General features: G+C 42.7%; 1 protein-coding gene across 1 annotated transcript in view; it reads left to right on the forward strand.

Moving 5' to 3' along the window:
* Positions 1–13,271, forward strand: part of LOC135211390 (zinc finger protein 93-like) — a 78,332-nt gene extending 65,061 nt beyond the window's left edge. The window contains exon 4 of the mRNA XM_064244703.1: positions 11,896–13,271. Within this exon, the coding sequence (XP_064100773.1) occupies positions 11,896–13,044 (1,149 nt within the window). The 3' untranslated portion in view covers positions 13,045–13,271. The remainder of the gene's footprint in view (positions 1–11,895) is intronic.
* The last annotated feature ends 9,111 nt before the right edge of the window (positions 13,272–22,382 follow it).

Raw genomic sequence — 22,382 nt, forward strand, 5'->3', positions numbered from 1 at the left:
AAGATGTAGTCCACATTCACCTTAGTCATTCACTAGTAACATAGTATTGTTTCTCCATGGCTGAGATTCAACTACTGATGAGAAACTTGTGTCTTGCCATCACAGGGACCTCTGTCTCTAGAAGGCAATTTTCTAATGTGATGTGCACATGCCTCGCGAGAAACATCATCTCGTCTCTCAACATCGTTGGCAAAGAAGATAGATGATTTGCATGGTTATTCTCAGCAAAACCCTTCAAAAACGGTGGGTGTCATGTGTGACTACGTCTCAGATCGGATGCAATGACAGCGTAATCAGTCGCCATCTGTTGATGAGTCGGAGTCCTTCATGACCTGCGCTGTGGACTTTGTATTTGGTTTAGCCAGATCAGTCATTACTTTGTCCTATTGGTGTGTTGCTGTACCCATGAAGGATCGAAACCTTTTATTGAGTGTCACTGCCTTTATCCACTGCAGACTGCCAATGCAGAAGAGTCGAATGACACGTCTTTCTCCAAGTCTTACGAGAACGTGAGAGACTTCTCTGCAGTTGGATAGCCCAGTGGATGGGCATTTCATCACTCACTCCGAATAATGTGTCAGACCGGAAGATAGAAGAGGTCTCATTACGACCATATTTATATCTTTCTTCTTTTCCTTTGGGTCTGCCCACAGGTCCTTGGAAAACTCTTTTCCTTGGATCATTGGTGGATGCTGCAGGTTGTGTTTGCTTACTCGGGTCCTTCAGGGGGACAAGTTGTATCTTGCCTATGGTGTGCGATTCTAGAGGCAAGAAGGATGTGTGAGTAACTGGCCTCTCCACCTTCTCCTGATCCTTCAGGTTGAGGATAGGACTCGAACTTACACTGGGGCTGGTCGGGCGATTGATGTGGTAAGCTTGTACATTGAGCTTCCTTTCTATTTTTTTAAATCAGACTCATAGAAGCAATCCTGCTCCTTCCTTAAGCAAGGGGAGGAAGGAGACTGGCAATAATGCAAACCCTTCACAGAACTTTGCATCAATGCCCCCAACTCTTAAGTATTTATCTCATCCCTTTTTGGATGAGTTACGATTCCTCATTTATTTTGGAAAAGGCCCAGAAGTCGACTCTTGATCATGCAGCTCCTAAACTTCAATCAAGTTGTCAGAGGCAGGGCACACCCCCCCCCCCCCCCCCCCTCGCTCTTATGACCAGGAGGAATAGCCCAGGTGTGCAGAACTCCAGTCAGTTCCCACAAATCAGTGAGTCTTTGTTGTGCAAAGGACCGAGGGTTTGATATTGTGTAGGAACAAATCTGACTCTATGATATTCATATATATCTTACTAGATTCTGAAATACTTGTCAGTTGTTTCGTAGAATACTGTTATTCAGAAAACTGATCAAAGGTGGCAAACTTCCAGTTGGTTAATAGTACTTACCTTCCACCAAAAGTAAGTCTATCCTAATGTTAAGACTGAAGGTTTGTTTCGTATATGAACAAATGGCAAATTTTTAATCAATTTGTATTTTTTCATAACTAACAAACCTGAGGTCTTAACATACAAAGGCCCACCTCTAACCATCCCTCTAACAACTAACCTGGGTTTGAAGAATAACTAACAGGATCACGAGTTAAAGAGGGATATGTGGGTGGCTCCACATGACTCGTGACCAACCATAGATGCCAATAGTCCGTGCGTACACAATTTTTTAACTTTACCGGTTTCCAGCTGGTGCTAAGTTATTTATCCTAATGTTCAGACCTCAGGTTTGTTAGTTATGAAAAATACAAATTGATTAAAGATTTGTCATTTTTGAAAGTAAATTGTATTACAGGCGGTCCCCGGGTTACGACAGGGGTTCTGTTCTTGAGACGCTTCGTAAGCCGAAAATCGTCGTAAAGCCGGAACATCGTCAAAAATCCGAAGAAAACCTTACTTTTTAATGCTTTGGGTGCATTGAAAAACTATGTAAACTGCATTCTTATGGCATTTGCTTTTTCATCAAAAAAAACCTTCAAACATTGATTATTTTGCATTTTTGTGTCATATTTCATCTCCCAGATGAGCGTTGCAGGCGTTGCAACCCTGGAACATGCGTCGTAACCCTGGAAATACATCTATTGACAAGAGCGTCGTAACCCTGGAAATAACATCTATTGACAAGCGTCGTAACCTCGGAACGTCGTAAGCCGACACCGTCGTAACCCGGGGACTGCCTGTATTTCTAACTACATATACAACCTGAGTCCTTTACATTAATGCCCACCTCATGCCACCCCAATCTGAACCTGGGCCGAAAGGCAAAGTGGAGTGTTTATATCCGAAAGTATTTCCTTATGTAAAGGACCTGAGGTTTGTATAGTTAGAAATAATACATTTACTTTCCAAAAAAACCAAAAATTGTTGATTTGAGAGACCTCACTTTGAAGACACTTTTCCTTGTCTCTCGGGTGACATAATCGTCTGATAATTCCATTCCCAGGTCTTTTGTTCTGAAGTCGCTAGTCGAATTTGTCCGTTATTTGAATGAGGAATTAGATCTTTGCCCTGTTAGGGCAGCACACTTGCTATTTACGTTGGCATGGCAGAAATTCAGGGTTGTCCCCTCATCTGTTTTGTTTCACATCAAAATGTCAAGAGACCTATGTTGAAGAATGGTGTATCCTTTTTCCTCAGAGATCTTATTTTCAAAACTGGTGGTTTGGTTGCCCATGAAGGCCAGGCGCTGAGAGCACACAGTATTAGAGTGGTCGCTACGTCAGTTGCTTTTATGAGAACGTCTCTGTCGCCAAGGTGTTTTGAGTTGGTGACTTGGCATTCTAATTCTGTTTTTGCATCTTTTTATTTGAGCGATGTATCTCTAGTTCTAGGTGACCTTCGTTCTTTGGGCCCATTGGTGACGGCAGAACAGGTTGTTAGACAGGAGAATTAGTAATCTTCCTGTTTTTATGGTTGGTCACTACCCTATATTAATTTTTTGTTGTATTTGTATTTGTTTTTTTGTTTTACTACTTTTATAGCAGTTTTGGTTTAGTTATAATGGGAATTAGGCAGTTAGGTATTTATATGTGTTGCTGATGACATAATGAGGCTGGCTGCTTTGGCAACTTGCTGGCTTCCATTGTCAGTCTGACATTGGACTAGTTGATGGTTCATCGGCGTTGGCATCTATGCTTCTCCTAAAGCCAATTCTGACTTAGGACTAACCACTGGTTCGCCTGTCCTGACGACTTATACATCTCCCATTGTCTGTCTTGGAACATGGAATAGGTCGATGAGTCGTCTGCTGCTTTCTGGTGACTCGTTCGCCACTACTTTTTGCCTCACCTTTTTTCTCGGAGTCAGACACTCACGCAAGATCAGCGACATCAGTAGCTGAGTTTCTTGTTGATGACATTGGTTGCGTTGCTACACCCTCTGATGATCACTTAACATGAGACCAGTTTGGACTGTCAGGCACTCTCCTCTGGGATTGAGTCGCCTTTTGCTCTGTGCTCCTTCCTCTTGGCGCCAGAAAAGCTTGAGTCAGGAGTCGATCATGAGACGTTATCGCTGGCGATGTTGGGTTGCGTTGATACACCCCCAATGCTCCCTTAGCACTGAATCGATCAGCCAGTGCGAGTAAGGAGTTTGCTTATGAGACTTTTTCGCTGGCGCTGACGTTGGGTTGTGTTGTTAGTCCCAATGGTAGCATAGTGAAGCGCTCAAGGGATTGTTTTATTTCCTTTTATTAATTTTTTCTTTCTATTCCATTAATTGGATTATATTGGTTCCTCCTATTCTTCCTGAAAGGGAAATTTTCATACAATCAACTTACCTGTCAGATATATACATAGCTAAGACTCCGTCGTCCCCGACAGAAATTCAAATTTCGCGCCACTCGCTACAGGTAGGTCAGGTGATCTACCGGCCTGCCCTGGGCGGCAGGACTAGGAACCATCCCCGTTTTCTATCATATTTTCTCTGTCGCCGGTGGTATCAACATTGTTGCTATTACCTCCTGACTTAGATTCTTATTTCATCCTTTGATCATCGTTTCTCGGCTTTTTGGTGACGTATCTGGATCGTGTTTTTTGGCATTCGCTACTGTGGACTGTTTTTGGAATTGCTTTTTGGATTTTTCTCAGTAGTTCTGATTCAAATGTGAGTGTGAAGAATGTGTGAATGTAGGCTGCAGGGTGAGGATACCGAAAGCTTCGGTTGATCCTCACACTGTATGCCCGTAAATGTAGGGGGTTTCATTGTTCTGCTAATAATACTTGTAATGAATGCGAGGGATTAAATGCAGAAGAGTGGAAGACTTTAACTTCTTATTTGAAGAAGTTAGAGAGGGATAGGGTTAGACATCTGAAAGGTGTGAGTTCAAGGCCTATTGAGCCTTTTACTGATAATTCTAATCCTACTGATTTGGATTCTCCCTATGTTTCTCATTCACAAAGTGTACTTTCGGAATCGGCCTCGGAAATCGCCGATCTGAAAGCTACGATTCGAGACATGAAGTCCAAAATGGCGGACTTACAAGGTAAGGCTAGTGAAAGTGAGCATTACAGTGAAGTGAGTTCCCCCAGTGTTGTGGAGGGGGCGTTTGATCGTCCCTGCGACGCTCCCAGGCCTAGACCTCTTCCAAGCTCCATGCCAGAGGAGAAGGAAAGTCGAAAGCCTTAAGGAGGTCGTGGGGAATCCCCAACGGTCAGACGTCCCTTCAGCTAGCTCTGTTTCGTGGCAGGCTGCTCAAGGGCGCTCTAGAAAAAGCGTCCTTCGTGAGTGTTTCTCATCCTCTCCCTCTCCCTCACCTAAAACGAGGGTGGAAGGAGGTCGAAATTTATCGAGGCCTCTGAAGCGTCATATGAAAGAGCCCGAAATTGACTCGAGCCCAGAGCATTTCTCAGATGACGCTCCTCTTCTATTAAGAAGGCGAAGGTGGCGTCAGCGTCACCCGACGAGTACGCAGAAGTCCCCTTTCCTACTTCTCCCCGATGGATGACGAAAGGCGTCATGCAGTTGACGTGGGAGAAGCTTCAAGGAGAATAATTATGGCAGTTCAAGAGCAACTGGCCTCTCTAGTGGGAGTTTTAGCGCCTCGTAGGAAGGACGTTGCGCTTCCAATCAAGAAGTCTCGTCCTCTCTCCCTGCTAAGCGAGAAGCGTCATGCAGACGTGAAGCTTCTAAACATCTTACAGAAGCTTCGGGTTCGAGAGCGAGAGCGGTTGCTTACGAAAGTTTCGTAACGCCAGAGAGACGTGAGACGTCTTTTAGACATGAAGCGTCTTTGAAAGCTGTTGGTAGACGTTGAAGCTCCGACCAATATTTTTGGCGCCAAGTAGGACGCCTTTTGAGAGCGGAGCGTCTTCCAGCGCGAGGCGTCATCCGGACGTCAGCAGCCAAGTAAGCGGGAGGCGTCAGCCAGGACGCTTGGCGGACGAGAAGCGTCATCCAAGCGGGAAGCGTCTTCTATTTGTCGAGAGAAGCCTGAGCTTTTTGGCGCCTTCCAAGGCTATTAAAGCGGGGAAGAGGAGAGAATATCATTCCCTTAGGCCCTCCTCCTATTAGGAGTTTGTCTCCTCCAGAGGGGAGGAAACGTACAGAGGTGGGAGCAGAGACTCATTTAGATCCCGAGTTGGAAGGAAACTCGGATGAAGAATATCAAGGAAGAGAAGGACTGTCGAACTATAAAGTTTTGACTGCCTTGCTTCTAGAGGAGTATGGAGACGAATTGACTCCTGCCGCTCCTCCTTCTCCGCGCTCTCTGTTTTCGAGTGCTAAGACGAAGAAGTTTCGTCTTTTCTCAAAATGAAGCCCACCATTTCAATGAAGAGGGCTCTACAATCCTTAGACTCGTGGATGAAGTCTAAGAAGGACTTAGTAACAACGGTCTTCTGCATGCCTCCAGCGAGACTAGCTGGTAAAAGAGGCATTCATTTGGTATCAGACGGGAGAGAATATGGGTATTGCTCTCCGTCTACGTCAGAAGCAGACTTTTCGACCTTAGTTGACGCTTCACGTCGACAAGGTCTCAACTCGGCACGGATTACGTGGGGCATTTCTGAACTGGACCATCTCCTCAAGGGACTCTTTCATGTATTGGAAGTTTTCAACTTCTTAGATTGGTCCCTTGGGGTGATGTCCAAAAAAGAAAGCCCATGATTCGGAAGGAATCGAACCGGAGGCCCTTTTGTGCATATTGTCTTGTATAGACAAAGCGAGGTAACAGGATGGATCTTTTTTGAAATCTCCTCTTTGTTTGGAGCAGGTCTTCTAAAGAAGGAGGACGGTATATGGTGCCTTTTTAAACCAAGGCAGTCTCCCACCCACGCTCAGAGGGCAGCGCTGCTGTATTCGCCTTTGTCTGATTTTTTGTTCCCTTCTCAGTTGGTGAAGGACATTGCTCATTCATTAACTGAGAAGGCGACTCAGGATCTTCTGACGCAGTCAGCAAGGAAGAAGAAACCTGCTTCTACATCGGACAAGAAAGGACCGAGTACATCGGTTCAGCCCTTTAAAAACGGGAAAATGAAGCTTCTCTCCTCCAAGCACCAGTAGGTGCCAGGCTCCTGGGATTTGTGGAGGCCTGGACACTTATAAACACAGACGCGTCATCGTGGCTATAATAAAGGAAGGGATATCGTATCCCTTTCCTGAAACACTCCTCCCCTAACGTCAATACCAAGGGAACTAACAGGCCCAAGTACAAGATCTGCCTGCTGAGGGATACTCTTCGATCGATGGTGGAACAAATGTGGGACAAGAGAGCGATAGAACTAGTACTAGATCAAAACTCCCCGGGGTTTTTTACAATCGCCTTTTTCTGGTTGCGAAAGCCTCGGGAGGCTGGAGACCAGTAACTGGACGTCAGCTCTCTGAACAAATTTGTTCAAGGAGAAGTTCTCCATGGAGACTTCTGCTTCAGTCCTGGCGTCATTACGACTAAGAGATTGGATGGTGTCTCTAGATCTCCAGGACGCATACTTTCACGTCCCGATCCACCCTTCATCGAAGAAGTACCTCCGTTTCATGACTGGGGGAAGGATCTTTCAGTTCAGAGCCTTGTGTTTCGGCCTGTCCACAGCTCCTCAGGTCTTCACAAGCTGATGAAGAATGTGGCGAGGTTTCTTCACCTCAAAGGAGTAAACATCTCTCTGTATCTGGACGACTGGCATCATCAGGGCCAGATCAGAGAGACAGTGCTTGGAGGACCTGAAGTTAACTTTAGATCTGATCAAAGCGTTGGGATTGCTCGTGAACCTCGAGAAGTCGCAGCTGACCCCCCAGACAGGACTTAGTCTATCTGGGGATTCGGATGGATTCTCGGGTTTTCGAGTATTTCCTTCGCAAGAGAGAATCGCAAAAAGGTTTGCGGATAGTCTCTCTCTTCTTAAGGAAGGAACATACGTCGGCGAGGGGAATGGTTGAGCCTTCTAGGGACCCTTTCCTCGCTCGAACAGTTCTTTCCCGTAGGAAGACTTCATTTACGTCGCTTCAATTCTTCCTCAGAAGTCTTGGAGTTGGAAAACTGGACAACTTTCGGACGTCTTTCCCATTCCAGTGGAGATAAGATCGCACCTGGAATGGTGGTTGCCCCCTCTGGAAGAGAACAAAGGGATCTCTCTAAGGACACAGAACCCAGACCTAGTGTTGTACTCCGACGCGTCGGAGAAAGGTTGGGGTTGGGGAGCAACATTAGGCTCGAAGGAGGTGTCAGGCACCTGGGAACCAGCACAGGTGACTTGCACATAAAAACTGCAAAGAGCTCTTCGCCGTGCATCTGGCTTTTGAAGAGTCTAGAACCTCTGGTGTCGAACAAAGTAGTGCAAGTAAACGTGGACAACACCACCGCACTTGCCTACATTCGAAAACAGGGAGGGACTCACTCCTCGTTCCTTTACGAACTGACGAGAGACCTTTTGCTTTGGACGTCTCACAGGAACATCTCCCTTCTGACAAGGTTCGTTGCAGGGAGTAAAGAATGTGAGGGCGGACAGACTCAGCAGGAGGAACCAGGTCCTTCATACAGAGTGGACCCTACACGAGGAAGTGGTGTCAAGATCTCTGGTCGCTGTGGGGGACACCTCATGTGGATCTCTTCGCCACATTCATTTCCAAAAGGCTGGCAGTCTTTTGCTCGGGGGTCGTGGAAGATCCAAGAGCTCTTATGGTAGACGCCTTCCTGCTAGATTGGTCTCGAGATAGACGTATATGCTTTTCCTCCATTCAAAATCCTGGGATTAGTAATAAAAAAAGTTTGTGGCGTCAAAGGAGACGAGGATGACATTGATAGCCCCCTTTTGGCCGGCCCCAAGATTGGTTCACGGAGGTGGTAGAGTGGATCGTAGACTTTCCAAGATCCCTACCAAGAAGGACGGATCTTCTCAGACAACCACACTTCAAGAGTACCATACAAAACCTCCCCGCTCTCGCTCTGACTGCCTTTCGACTATCGAAAGACTCGTCAGAGCGAGAGGGTTTTCTCGCGGAGTTGCAAGCGCGATCGCGAGAGCACGCAGAACCTCCACTCGAAAGTATATCAATCGAAGTGGGAGGTTTTTAGAAGGTGGTGTAGATCTAAGAAGTTGTCCTCCTCCACTACCTCTATAGCGGAAATTGCTGATTTCCTTCTATTCCTAAGAGAGCAATCTCATCTAGCTGTATCCACAATAAAGGGATACAGAAGTATGCTCTCGGCTGTCTTCAGGAATAGAGGATTAGATCTGGCAGATAATAAAGATCTCCACGATCTCATAAGGTCATTTGAGACTTCAAAGTCGAAGGAACCGGTCCCTCCGAACTGGAACCTAGACGTGGTCCTCAAGTTTCTTTCATCTGAAAGATTCGAACCTCTCATCTGGCTTCCTTTCGAGACATCACCAGAAAATGCCTATTCCTATTATCTTTAGCTACGGCAAAGAGAGTTAGTGAATTACATGCTCTGCAAGATAAAGTATGTTTCAAGGGAGACTCAGCTATTTGCTCGTTTTAAGACGCTGTTTTTAGCTAAGAATGAGAATCCCTCGAATCCCTGGCCTAAGTCATTTGAAGTCAAAGGCATATCGAGTCTCGTAGGAAGAGAAGCAGAAAGATCTCTATGCCCTGTAAGAGCTCTAAAGTTTTACATTCAGAGAAAGCATCAGATGGGAGGCTCTAGACAAGGTCTTTGGTGCGCGGTAAAAGACCCCACAAGACTGATGTCCAAGAATGCGCTGGCATTCTTTGTGAGGAACGTCATTACAGTACGCGCATAAGGTCTGTTCTGACGAACGTTACGACTGTTGAAAGTTAAAGCTCATGAAGTGGAGCAGTAGCGACGTCTCTCTCGTTTCATAATAATATGTCGCTTAAAAACATCATAGATACGACATTTTGGAGATGCAAACTCAGTATTTGCATCTCATTACTTGAAAGACGTTCGTGTGACATATGAGAAGTGTTTTTCTCTAGGTCCGTTCGTATCGGCGGATACGATTCTGGGTACGGGAGCCGACACCAATCCTTAAAAGTATATACTTTTCTTCTTTTTGGATATGGTCTGGAGTCTCTTCGAACAATGGAGGACTTGGTTTAGCACGGGCGGCCGTCTATGTTGTTCAGTAAGAGAATCTGTTCATATCATAATTAGATGAGTATAATTTTTTTTTATTTTTTTTTAGAAATATGTATGTGTGCGTAGTGTGGTTTTGAGTTACGGTTGTTGTGACGAGTTCGGGGATAACTCGGAACAATCCTTAGTTCTAACATATGGTTAGGATCAGGTGGTCGGGATTGGTTGTGTGCTCCTTCATAAGGTGTATTGTCATATAAGTGGATCAGCACCCATTGACAAAGTCCTTTCAGGCTCTGCCGAGTAAGCGGATAAGACCCCATCGGCAGACCCACAAGAACTCTTGGCCATAGATCATATATCTCGCTAAAGTTTCTTGAGGTGATGCAGACTACTGGCAAACACCCACGAAGTCTACCACCTATCAGGTAGGAACCAAGGTTTTATTTATACCTACAACTATGTTGTTACCTGTCTATTCCATATAGTAGCTGTCTCTTACCTCCACCGAAAGGTGCCAATCAGCTATGTATATACGTATCTGACAGGTAAGTTTGATTGTATGAAAATGATATTTGTTATGTTACAATAAAGTTTCATACATACTTACCTGGCAGATATATACAATTAAAGGCCCACCCAGCCTCCCCGCAGGAGACAGGTGGAAGAGAGAAAATATGATAGAAAACGGGGATGGTTCTTAGTCCTGCCGCCCAGGGCAGGCCGGTAGATCACCTGACCTACCTGTAGCGAGTGGCGCGAAATTTGAATTTCTGTCGGGGACGACGGAGTCTTAGCTATGTATATATCTGCCAGGTAAGTATGTATGAAACTTTATTGTAACATAACAATATCATTTTTGTTCAGATTCCCTTCTCCTTTTTAATGTGGTTAATCTTTGCTAGACAAATTATAGTATTAAGGTGATGTTGATTAATATGGAATTTTTATTAAAAAAAAAAATTAATTTTGATACTTATCTGTATAATTTTATCTAGTCCCACCCATCCTACCCCACAATCTGCTTATCACAACTGATTTTCAAGGGAAGATTTTTTAACTGTCAGATGGCAGTGTTGCCAACTGGTGGACAGAATAGGAGGTAACAGGGTTGCCAATGTGGTAAATTTGGCACATTTTTGGGGATTTAGGGCTAGGTAAATTATACAGGTAAGTGTTTCTAATATTAATTTCATATAAAAAAATCCATATTCAATAGGAAGACGTAAAGCCTCCCCCCTTTGACTAGCATACAGAAAATTAAGGTAACTCTCGCCAAGTTGGAAAGGGGGTATGCTTCCTATACCAGAAGTTATGTGTATGTATGTTGGTTTGTTTAATTAATTTAGAAGTTTTCATCTTTGAATATGATTTTAATATGAATTTTGTTTAGAGTATGTTCCACATTAAGATTTTTTTAATGTTGTTTTGCAGGTATCAAGAGTTGGTTATGTGTTGCTCAAAATGAGGTATGCAGCAACACTGCAAAGGAGGATCATTGTTCCCTGTTTCACGGAAAGGCATATTGAAACCGGTCACATTCAGCTAGTGTACCTAATGTAAGAGAGTATTTGAGGCTCTCTTATTTTTTTTTTTTTTTTAAGTTGACAAGATGTTCAGTGGGAGCTCTTCTTACCTGAAACAGATGTGTAAGCTGTATGTATGTATTTACGTGATTTGATCTGATAAGAATGCAGTTGAATATTTCTAGAGTTGATTTAGTATCATGAAATTTCTCAGTTTGCAAGGATGGTATACATTTTTTTAATTTTCAAGATTTACACAAATATTTTACATGTAGTAAATAAGAATGTGAAAATATGAGCAATTTCCAATAACCATTATTTGTTAGGGTAAATAAGTACGTATATCCTTAAACATTTGCAACATGGATTTACTAAAGAAAACAGTTGAAGATGTTCATAAAAGAGTTAATGTAGGACAAGAGTATCCTGTAATTATGTACAAGAAACAAAAAGCAAATGCAATTGAAGAACTTCCTTCAAGTCTAAAAGAAAGTAAAGTATTTGCAGAAGAGAGGGGAGGTTATGCTTCAAAACAAGAGGCTTCAGAATCAGTCCCTTCAGAAAAATGGGGAAAGTGATCAAGTGCTGCTCCTCATGATGATGATAAAGGACTTGCAAATCATGATGGAAGTAGTACATAATAGTACAAAGAGAAGTGATTCTGCTAAAAGTGACACAAGTGATCTCTCTGCTGATGAGGTCACGCAAGATGTTACTAGCAGTGATGTAGTGCTTAAGTGTATGTCTTGTGAGATGGAGTTTCATACCAAAAAGTCATACCTAGCCCACAAACGAACGTGCAGTTTTGGAAGGGGAACTGTTTTGCAGTCAATGTGGTAAAGGTTTTAAAACTTGAGGGAAAAGAGGGATCATAGGAAAACCAGTTCATAAGGTTAATCAGAAAACATTTGTGTGAAATCTGTGGAAAAGTTTTTCCTGCTCCAAATGCTTTGAGGAGACACAAAATATCTCATACTAAATTAAAACAATATTATTGTGATGAGTGTGGTAAGGGTTTTGCGTGTCAGTCGAATTTAAAGTCACATGCTGTAACACACAGGAAGAGAAGCCATTTCAGTGTGAAGAATGGTGGTCATAGATTCCGTCGTATCAGTACTTTGCGTTTCCATAAGAGAACCCACACAAATGAGAGACCTTACGAATGTGATGCATGTGGAAAAACTTTCACCCAACCCAGTAGCTTAAAAACACATCAGAAATTGCATTCAGGAGATAGACCATATGATTGTAATGTATGCCAGGAGAAGTTTGTTTTGAAGGCAGCCTTGCAATCACATATGCGGATACATACCAAGGAAAGACCTTTTGATTGTGAGCTCTGTAGTAAAAGCTTTACCCAGTCCACTACTCTCAAAAATCACTTAAAGACACATGGAAATGATAAAATTTCAGGTGCTGTTTATGATAGCGAAGATTCAGCAAATGATCAGTCATCTTCTAAAGAGAAAAGTAAAAAGCACCGTTGTGAACTTTGTGGACAATATTTTGCTCTAAAAAATACCTTGAAAATACATATGATGAGACATACAGGAGAAAGACCACACAAATGTGATGTCTGCCCCAAGAGTTTCACTCAGTCAAGTACCTTAAAAATTCACATGAGAACACACACTGGTGATAAACCTTATGCTTGTAGTATGTGTGATGCTCGTTTTGCGTATAATTATGTCCTTCAGAAGCACATTATAAAACACAAAGAAGCTGGAGAAATGGGTGAAGAAGAGCATTCAGAACAGGAAGAGTATGAGGAATATTCAGAACAGGAAGACTCTGAGGATAATGTCAAATTAAGGACAGATGATAGAAAGTTAGTAAAACAAAGTTATAATAGTGCAGTTAAACACGAAGAATCAAACAGAAATGTTAACAGTAAGAAAATTGATAATGGTGAAACAAATATCACGTTTAATGGTGGTGAAGATCAAGAAAAAAATGGTAAAAAAATAACACCCATGGACTTCTTGGCTGTGTTTCAGTCTTCTTTAAAAGCATCCTCTAACTGATTAGTATTAAGGTCATCATTTCTATTAATGGTTGATTGTTATTGTAAAGTACAGCAGTTTAACTAACAAGGCTTTGGTGCATTTAAGCTAATTAATTTTTATGTGCATTTTTTGTTGGATTCTACTTGGTTGCTTGTAGCCTGTAAAATATACTATTATGTCCAGCTTTTGCATTCATTATGAATGCTGTCTTTCACATTTTATGAAGAAATAAATTAGGAAGTATTTTTGTATGTGTCATTTACGCTTGTTGTTTACTTAACTGTGTTTCGGTTTTGGGCAAAAGATTGAAAGGAACTGTTTTAGTTTTGGACAAAAGATTGAAAGGGAACATACCATTGTACATTACTCTTGTGTTGAAGTATGTGTTCCTGAGATAATATGGTGGATATGTGTTCATCATAGTTATTTTTGTTTAGTAGTACAAATTATTTATGTGAGTAGTTGCTGTATGTTTTTCAAGATTTCAGTAAAGCAAATACATTATTAGTAGATGAGCTGGCAAGTATGGAGCACTCACTATCATTACCAATATTCACCGTTGTTCTGTTTTCAAATTCAGTGAGGTGAAGAGCTAGAAAAATTATCTTCCCCTTTAGCAGTAATTCACTGAGGTGAAGAGCTACAATAATCATCTTCCCCTTTAGCAGTAATTCAGCAGCATTATAATAACATTCATTTATTGCATATCCTTTGAAAATTTTAAATTAATTTTTTGTTACATGTAAGCAAACCATTCCAGTGGGTTTGCAGGACACTTGCAAGCTTACCACTTAAAGCTGTGAAATAAATGGGTTCAAATTTAAGTTTGGTGGGGAACTATTCTTATGGTTTAAGCCTCACCACAATGTCAACTCGTTTACTTTCCTGTTTGTTGAAATTCAGCAGTCTGCATTTCTGCTTTTACCAGGTGTTGATTGGGTAAAAAAAAACCAAAAAAAAAAGTTGGTATTTATGGAACAAGTAAATTAGTTTTGTATGTTCACAATAAATACTATAAAGCCCCCCCACCACAAACACCCTTCGGTAAACATTCACTCAATCCTAAACATTCATTAAACACTAAACAATCCCCATTCACTAAGCACGCACTACACAAAACATTCATTAAGCACTCACTATACTGAATACTCACCAAACCCTAAACACTCATTAACCACTAAATACCCACTAAACCCTAAATTCTCATTAAACCCCTAAACACTCATTAAACACTAAGCAGTGAATGAACATCCACTCATTAAACATGCACTAAAAACTATACAAGACATTCACTAAACACTCACTGAACATTCACTGATTACTTACATACTAAACATTCACTGAATACTTACATACTAAAGTCACTAAAACCTTAAAGACTCACTAAGCACTCACTGAATACTTACACAGTAAACATTCACTGAATGCTTATACACTAAACATTCATAAAACCACTAAAACCCTAAAGATTCACTGAATACTTACACCATAAATATTCACTAAACCTTAAACTAAACATTCAATAAAGAATTACTCATAAACATTTAATATACTCACTAAACTAAATTCAAAACCTCACTAATCCCCTGTTCAACTTGTCAGTTACCACCTTACTAGGCATTTAAAGATGGCTGTAATTATGGGGGTTTTCAAACGGTCAAACCTCAAGACGCTCATCAAACCTCCTACACAACTGCGTTGAAGAGATTTTACAAGTTCAGACCAGAGACAGACAACCCTCAGTCGGCACGAAGAGGAGAAGGAGCAACTTGTCTCTTACCCAAGACGAGGTGATGGCAATTGGGATAGTGATTGCGCTCGAGGAAAAGAAAAAGATGCCATTATGGTAACTTTTACTAATTCCTGGATAAAATTCTTTATTTAGATCTGTCTTGCTCAAGTTTAACCCTCAGATCCTGGGTGGCCATTTAGAATCTTGAAAATAATAATATTGTAATCCAAATTTGTATAAATTTGCAAATTATTTTAATAAGTCAGGAAACATTATAAATACTTATATCAAAGGACAATAAGCTGATTAATATCATCTAACCAGTGCCAAAGTAATAAATAAATAAATGCACAAATAAGTAAATAATTAATGATAAAGAAATACATAAATAAATAAACAACATGAATAAATGAATAAATATATAACAAAACAAAATAAATAAACAATAACAATTGAGTAAATAAATAGGCAGAATACATAATTAGACAAATATATAGATAGATAGATAGATACATAACACGATAAAACCAAGCAACTCGCCTCTTCATCAACACCAATCCAAATTTGATGTACTTTGTTTTTCTTGGCCAATGGAAACTCTTGGTCACAAATGAACATCAAGTCTTCAAAATACCAGAGAGTGGGTGTGTATATATCATCAGGTTGATCTGCCAGAACTTCTTGGAGCTTTCAAGTTTTCGTAGTTCTCTTCTGAAGGAACTACGAAGACAGTTGAATTTTTTGGTCACATCCTGCTGTGTGCACTGAGGGTCAGTTCTCTTAGTTTTGCATGTAATTCCTCGATACCCATATTTCCTAAATTCTTATTAGAATAATCTTTAGTTTGTTCATGAAACTTACCTGTCAGATATATATATAGCTGTATTTTCCCGAATCCGACAGAAATTTAAACACTTACGACACACGCAGTGGGAGTCAGGTGGTTAGTACCCATTCCCGCCGCTGGGAGGCGGTATCAGGAATCATTCCCATTTTCTATTCATAATTTTTCTGTCGCCGGTGCTGAAAACACCTGTTTTCAGTACCTCCGTCTTAGGATTTTGGAAACTTCATTGCCGCTAAGTATCCTAATTGTCTTTTGATTTATTCACTTGGATTTGTGGCTAGGCATACGCTATCTTAAATTGATTTAGAATTTGATTCATTTTGCATAAAATATCTGAATCTAGTTAGGCTAGTTTCAGACGGGGTTGTCTGCAAAGATAGGGTGTGGCTACCGAAAGCTTCGGTAGATTCGCACTTGGTATGTACGAGGGGTATGGGTCTTGCTTCTTTGTTGAGATTTGTCATGTAAGGAGTGTGAGATTTTGTCTATTCCGTAAGGAAGAAGTATGATTCGTATGTACGCAATTAATCAGTAAACATGTCTAATTCCGTAAGGAAGACGTATGATTCGTATGTACGCAATTAATCAGTAAACAAAAGTCAGGGTAGTGAAACCTGCTAACCATTCCTGTAGACTTTATTTTTGCATAACCCTGTAGTATGGCCTACGGGCTATGTATATGTCTACGAGAGGTGCTCGCTCTCCTTCATTGCTGTGAAGTGCTACTTCTGTAATTGTTACTCCTAACCTGCAGTGTTGCCTTCGGCCCTAAGCAGTGTCTGTAGAGAAATTGCCCTTTCTCTGATACTCCTTCGATTCGTAACTTAGAATCGAAAGTGCTTGCTTTAGAGAGTAAAAGTGAAGTGCAGAAGTGCAGTGATACCCCTTGTGTAGTGGAGGGTGCGGCAGATCGGCCTCGTTTCGCCTCTAGGCGGGACCTCTGCTTGACTCCCAGAACGAGGGAGAGAGCATGTCGAAAGCCGAAGGAGGGTTACGAGGAACCCCCACCGATCTGGCGTGCCTTCGGCAGTTTCTGATGAAAATCCCAGACTGCCTAAGTGCGTGCACGTGCACGAATCCTGAAGGATTGCTTCTCGCCTCCTCCGAAGCGTCCTCCCCGCGCAGGGGTTGGAGCTTTCGGATGGACTCGCGCCCTCTAAATAGAAGCTTTATAGAAGAGGACGCTTCACGTCCTCTCTCTCTCTCTCTCTCTCTCTCGTTATGCGTTTCAGTGAGAAGTAAGAGACGTCGCCTGAAGTCCGTCTTTCCACCGAGAAATACGTAAAAGAAGTCATAGTAGCAGTAAGCTTTTGAGAGCGGACGCCCAAGCCAGGGGCGCGCGGGTGCACGCCAAGCGCGCGCCAGTGGGACGCCGAGCGCGCTCCAATGGACGCCGAGCGCGCTCCAGTGGGACGCCTCCGGAGCGCGCTCCAGTGGACGCCGAGCGTGGAGCGTACACCAGCGCACGCCAGGTTGTGTCGCCTGGCTGAACGTTTCTGTTGAACTCTTCAAGCTCTTGTTTCAGATTTGGGCTTAAAGAATTTTTACCTCTACCTTCGATGATACCTTCTACCTCACCTGCAAAGAATGTGAAGTAGGCAAGTGCTTCGGAGTAAGCTTAAATGAACAGACAACTTCTTCTTCGAAACCCAGCAAGACATCGGTTTCGTGAATTCAAGAGGTCTCTGTCAATTAATATTGCTTTTTGCATAGGTGGATGGAGTTAAGGAAAGCTCAAGGGAAGTTCTCGTTTGCTCTACCGCAAGCTTTGCCATTCTGCCAATAAATTTAAGTTGCCACTACCGCAGTCAAGACTTGCGATAAGGCAGTTACGGGTTATAAAGGCTCGATGTCCTGCACGTCAGGACTCCTCGGCCAACGTTCAGTAGGATTCTTGCAAGGCACTCATCAAAGTACGCTCTTCAGGAAAGCGCAAGACAGGACTGCCTTTGCCATACTGCCAATAAATTTTAAGCTTTAGCAGGCATTAGTTGTGATACGGGAGAGGAAGCTGGTTGGAGAGTTTCTTCCTCTTTCCCAGGATAATTTTGCCAGCTTTTTAGCCCATCTGAAAGGGCTTTTCAGATGATAGATTTTGTTAGTTCCTAGTCGGGACTACGCTGCCGAATTGAACATCGTCGTTCTACCTGACGTAAGCCCAGTCTCTTGACAGGATTCTTGCCCCTTCCTCGTTTGAGACGGGAATCGGAAAATAAAATGCTCGACCTTCCTGGATTACGTTTTTGTCAATTCAGTGACTTTCCCCCATTGACAATATACTATCGTTTTGTCAAGTAAGTGGGTATCCCCTCATTGACAAAATATCTCTTTGTCCCGTAAATGGGTTAGTTTCTCATTGACAAACATCTCATTAACTTGATATTGCGTAAGCGAATAAGCTCTTATTGACAAGATTCGTAAGAGCTCTCATTCGTCATTGCAGACTCGTACAAGAAATAGACTTGTAGACTACGTCAATGAAGCTTATGTCCAATAACATAAGAAGCTTGAGCTGACTGCTTCGATTCTCCTAAGTTTTGTTCATGAAACTTGCCTGTCAGATATGTATGTAGCTGTATTTCCGAATTCAGCTATATATATGTCTGCCAGGTAAGTATGAACAAACTTTATTGTGATATAATTTCATATTTTGCCTTGCGTTATTTTATTTCTGGTTGGTTCAAGTCATATACGCTTGCTGTAGTTACCTCTTCGGATGGCAACCGAGAGGTCTATGGTCCATTTTAAGGACATTTAATCGTTATCCCTGCAGCCTTCCAGGAGTTTCCGATTTATCTTTTACCGTTGTATGGTAGTGTTCTGACGACACAAAACGCATCTGTATATTTAGCGTTTTCTGTTTCGCTAAATATACCAGCTTGAGAGTCTCTTTATGCTAAAAATAACGGACCTTTTTCTTCATAGAATAGGGTAGCTGGCAACCCAGGCATAAAGTTAAGAGACGACGATGACGGACGATCGTAAGCTGCTGCTGTCACTGTCCTCTGACTCCTCTCCTCCAGTCCAAACGAGCAGGACCAACTCGTTCGCTGTCATGCGTGTAGGTTAAGTCTCTCTCTCCTGCGGGATTGACTGCCCTAAACCGTATCTCTGTGCTGGCAGTTACGTCTCTCGTCTATCCTGCGGGATTGACTGACGAACTGTATCTCTGCCCTACAATCACGGACTTTAGCCTAAGATTGAGGGGATTTCTTACATGAATGAATAAACATTGCATTCGTTTGGCCTTAATATGTCTACAGAGATATCTTACTCCTTTCGGTGCTCGTTACCGCACGGTATAGACTACGAGTCTACCACAACATTGCACTATTATATGCTCTCTTGCTTAGGCAAAGCGCAGCCTTATTAGGGAAGTAAACATACTGTGTGAGGGAATGGATGAGCTTGCTGGGGACCATTTCCTTCCTAAAGAAGTTTGTTCCCTGAATAGACTGCAATTCAGAACCTCTACAGTTTTTTCCTACGGGAAACTGAAATTTTATTAAAGATCTAGGAATGATTCTGAACATCTCTCGGTGCGTTAAGTATCTCTTGAGGTGATAGAAAGAAGGTGCCGGACATCTGGAGAGGGTTTCAGATGTCCTGGGATCATAATCTGAAAGAAGTGGAAGCAATTCAGTCGTCCCTCCAGTCCTCGAAACGAGTTTTTGGAACCATGGTCCATATCAACTCTGATCTTCCACAGCTCTCTCATATCTTAGGAAGTATCTTCTCTCGGTCCCGGTTCGGGTTTATGAGAAAGAGCCTATTATAACAACAGGCATAGAATGGACGATCCTCTAGAGGTTCGTTACAGGATTGCAAAAGTCCGCTCGAATCGTCTCGATCGAAGGCAGCAACTACTGACTTCCGAGTGGAATCTTTCTTTAGAAGTATGTGAGAGTTGTGGAGACTTTAGGACGTCCTTTCATTCATCTCTTCGCTAGGTTGAGGACGAAGAGGCTTCTTCTTCTCTGCTCCCTTTTTCTCGATCCGGGAGCGGTAACATTAAACGCCATCCTATGATATTGAACGGGATGGAGTTTTTAGTCTCTTTTCCCCTTTTTCAATCACTTAGGAAATGGTAATAAGATGATTTATATCATCACAGGGAGCGACAATGACGCTAATCGCCCCATGTTGGCCTTCAAGACCCTAGATTCACAGAGGTCACGTCCTTCCAAGGACCTTTTCAGGGGAGAGAGTCGGTCTCCTTTAACACGAAAGGTACCTATAACCTCTCCGCTCTGAGTCTGACTACGTTCAGACTATCGAGATGTTGACAGCATAAGATTGCAGTCTTCCCTTTCCGTTTGAAGAATGGGATAAGCTGGCAGTCACAACTATTAAAGAATACGTATGTGTTGACGGCCTTTGGGCTCAGAGATTTGCTTCTGTCAAACACAAAGCCCTTCACGCTCTTTGAGTTCTGTGAAATCTCGAAACTCGCTCACCATCTACTTTTTGTCTCACTTGTTTTCTCGGAGTCAGACACTCGTGCGAGATCAGGAGACATATAGTAGCCCTGAGTTTCTTGTTGACGAAGTCGGTTGCGTTTATACACCCCCGATGATCGTTTAACATGAGACCAGGTTGGACTGTCGGCATTGGCGTTCTCCTTCGGGACTGAATCGCCTTTTTGCTCCTCGCTCCTTTCTCCTGGCACCAGAAGCTCGAGTCAGGAGTGGCTCAGGAGTTGATTCGCTAACGACGTTGGGTTGCGTTGATACACCCCCCAATTTGGTTTTGCTTAGCTTGAATCGCCCAGGCAGTCCAAACACTCATCCTTCAGCGAAGAATAGTGCCTTATGGTCTTCAGGGTACAGCCTTGCTGTCCTTGATTCGTCTGACTGGTCAACTGGTCGGTCACCTGACGTTAGTACAGAAGGACTGACTGTGCATGTCCAGATCGAAGCTTTCAATATGGAACTTAGACATAGTCTGAAGTTCTTGATGTCAAAGCATTCGAACATCTCCTACCTGTTAACTTCTTGCATTTGATCAGGAAGGCATTTTTCTAACCACCCTAGATACGACAAAGAGGGTTAGTGAGATTTTAAAGCCATCGTCACAAGTTTTGGCTTTAGAGAACACAAGGCGGTGTGCTCTCTAAGCTTTTCGTTATGGCCTAAGAATGGAAACCCGTTTTGTCCTTGGGCCAGGAGCTTGGAAGCAAGGATGGCACAAGTTAGTGGGCAGGAGCCAGAGAGAGTCCTGTGCCCTGTCAGGTCTCTCAAGTTTTATCTACATAAAACTCAAGAAAGTCGAAGTCGTACGGACAATCTGCAGTGTTCCGAAAAGACCAGACTTGCCCATATCGAAGAACACCCTGGCTTTATTGTTAAGGAGGTCTTTCAACAAAAAAGCTCCTTCTTTGTGGTTTGCACAAAGATTTGAAAATCTTTTGATTTGAATGCTCACGAGGTGAGGGCGCGGCCTCGGAAGCATTTCAACAGAGCATGGCACTCAGCAACATCCTGAGTACCATGTTTTAGCGAAGCAACTCTGTGTTCAATTCACACTCCCTGCGAGATGTGAAGATGCATATGAGATCTGCTGCTCGCTTGGGCCATACGTGTCTGCAGACACAATCTTGGGGGCAAGAAGTACCACTCATCCTATCCTGTAGAAAATGGTTAGGAAGAGCTCTTAATTTAGTAGTTGAGTTGCCGACAACGGTGACTTCTTAAAACTCTTAAGCCTTAGTTAACACACCTTAACTTTGGCTAGGTGGGTCAGGTGGTGATATAATTTTTAGTATATATATTTATTTTACTTCTTAGCCCTCATGGTATGGTCAATATGGTCTAGTCACGTCGTGGTCTCGCCCCTGTTGACAGATCATCTGGAGTGCACCAGCTATATAGGTCTCTACCTCGCTGGCAACTCTAGTAGCACAAGCAGACTTACGCGGCAGTAACCACGAAGTCAGCTATGCTAACAGGTAAGGAATCAAGATATCAATTATCTGCATATATGTTTCCTATCTTCTATTCTGTCTACTCCCACCACCAAGGTGGGATTCAGCTATATATAATATCTGACAGGTAAGTTTCATGAACAAAATGATATTGTAATGATACAATTAGTTTGTTCATACTACCGGCAGATATATATAATCAGTACCCACCCACCTCCCCTCAGGAGGACAGTGGAAATAAAAATTATGAATAGAAAATGGGAATGATTCCTGATACCCGCCTCCCAGCGGCGGGAATGGGTACTAACCACCTGACTCCCACTGCGTGTGTCGTAAGTGTTAAATTTCTGTCGGATTCGGAAAAATACAGCTATATATATATCTGCCAGGTAAGTATGACAAACTTATTGTATCATTACAATATCATATTTTACTTTCCACAGTGCTTGGTGTTTCCTATATATTTCTATGAAATAAACCATAATTTCTTTTAACATATGGAATGTAATCAGCGCCAGCTGGAACCGGTCGTAAGCTTTCGAACAAGGTGGTTTGGTAGTTAACCGCTAGTCCAATAGTCGGGAGTCCCGCCCGACTGGGAGGTGAGGAGCCACTTTGCTTCCGTCCGCCGTTGGTGTCAGATGTGTTGTTCGCCGCTCTGCCCGCTGAGTCATATGCTAAGATTCTTCATTGTGAAGCGTTTCTTCCCAACTTTCTCTAATTCTGAGTGCTTGAGTTACAAATTTGTTTATTGTTTTTGTATTGTGCTCGTGGATCGTGATGATGGATTCCTGTGAGCCGGAGAGACCACCCCGCCCCCACGTCAGCCGCAGATTGTACCCTGGTGTGGAGGG

Source organism: Macrobrachium nipponense, chromosome 4 (genome assembly GCF_015104395.2).
Source record: "Macrobrachium nipponense isolate FS-2020 chromosome 4, ASM1510439v2, whole genome shotgun sequence".
Lineage (NCBI taxonomy): Eukaryota > Metazoa > Arthropoda > Malacostraca > Decapoda > Palaemonidae > Macrobrachium > Macrobrachium nipponense.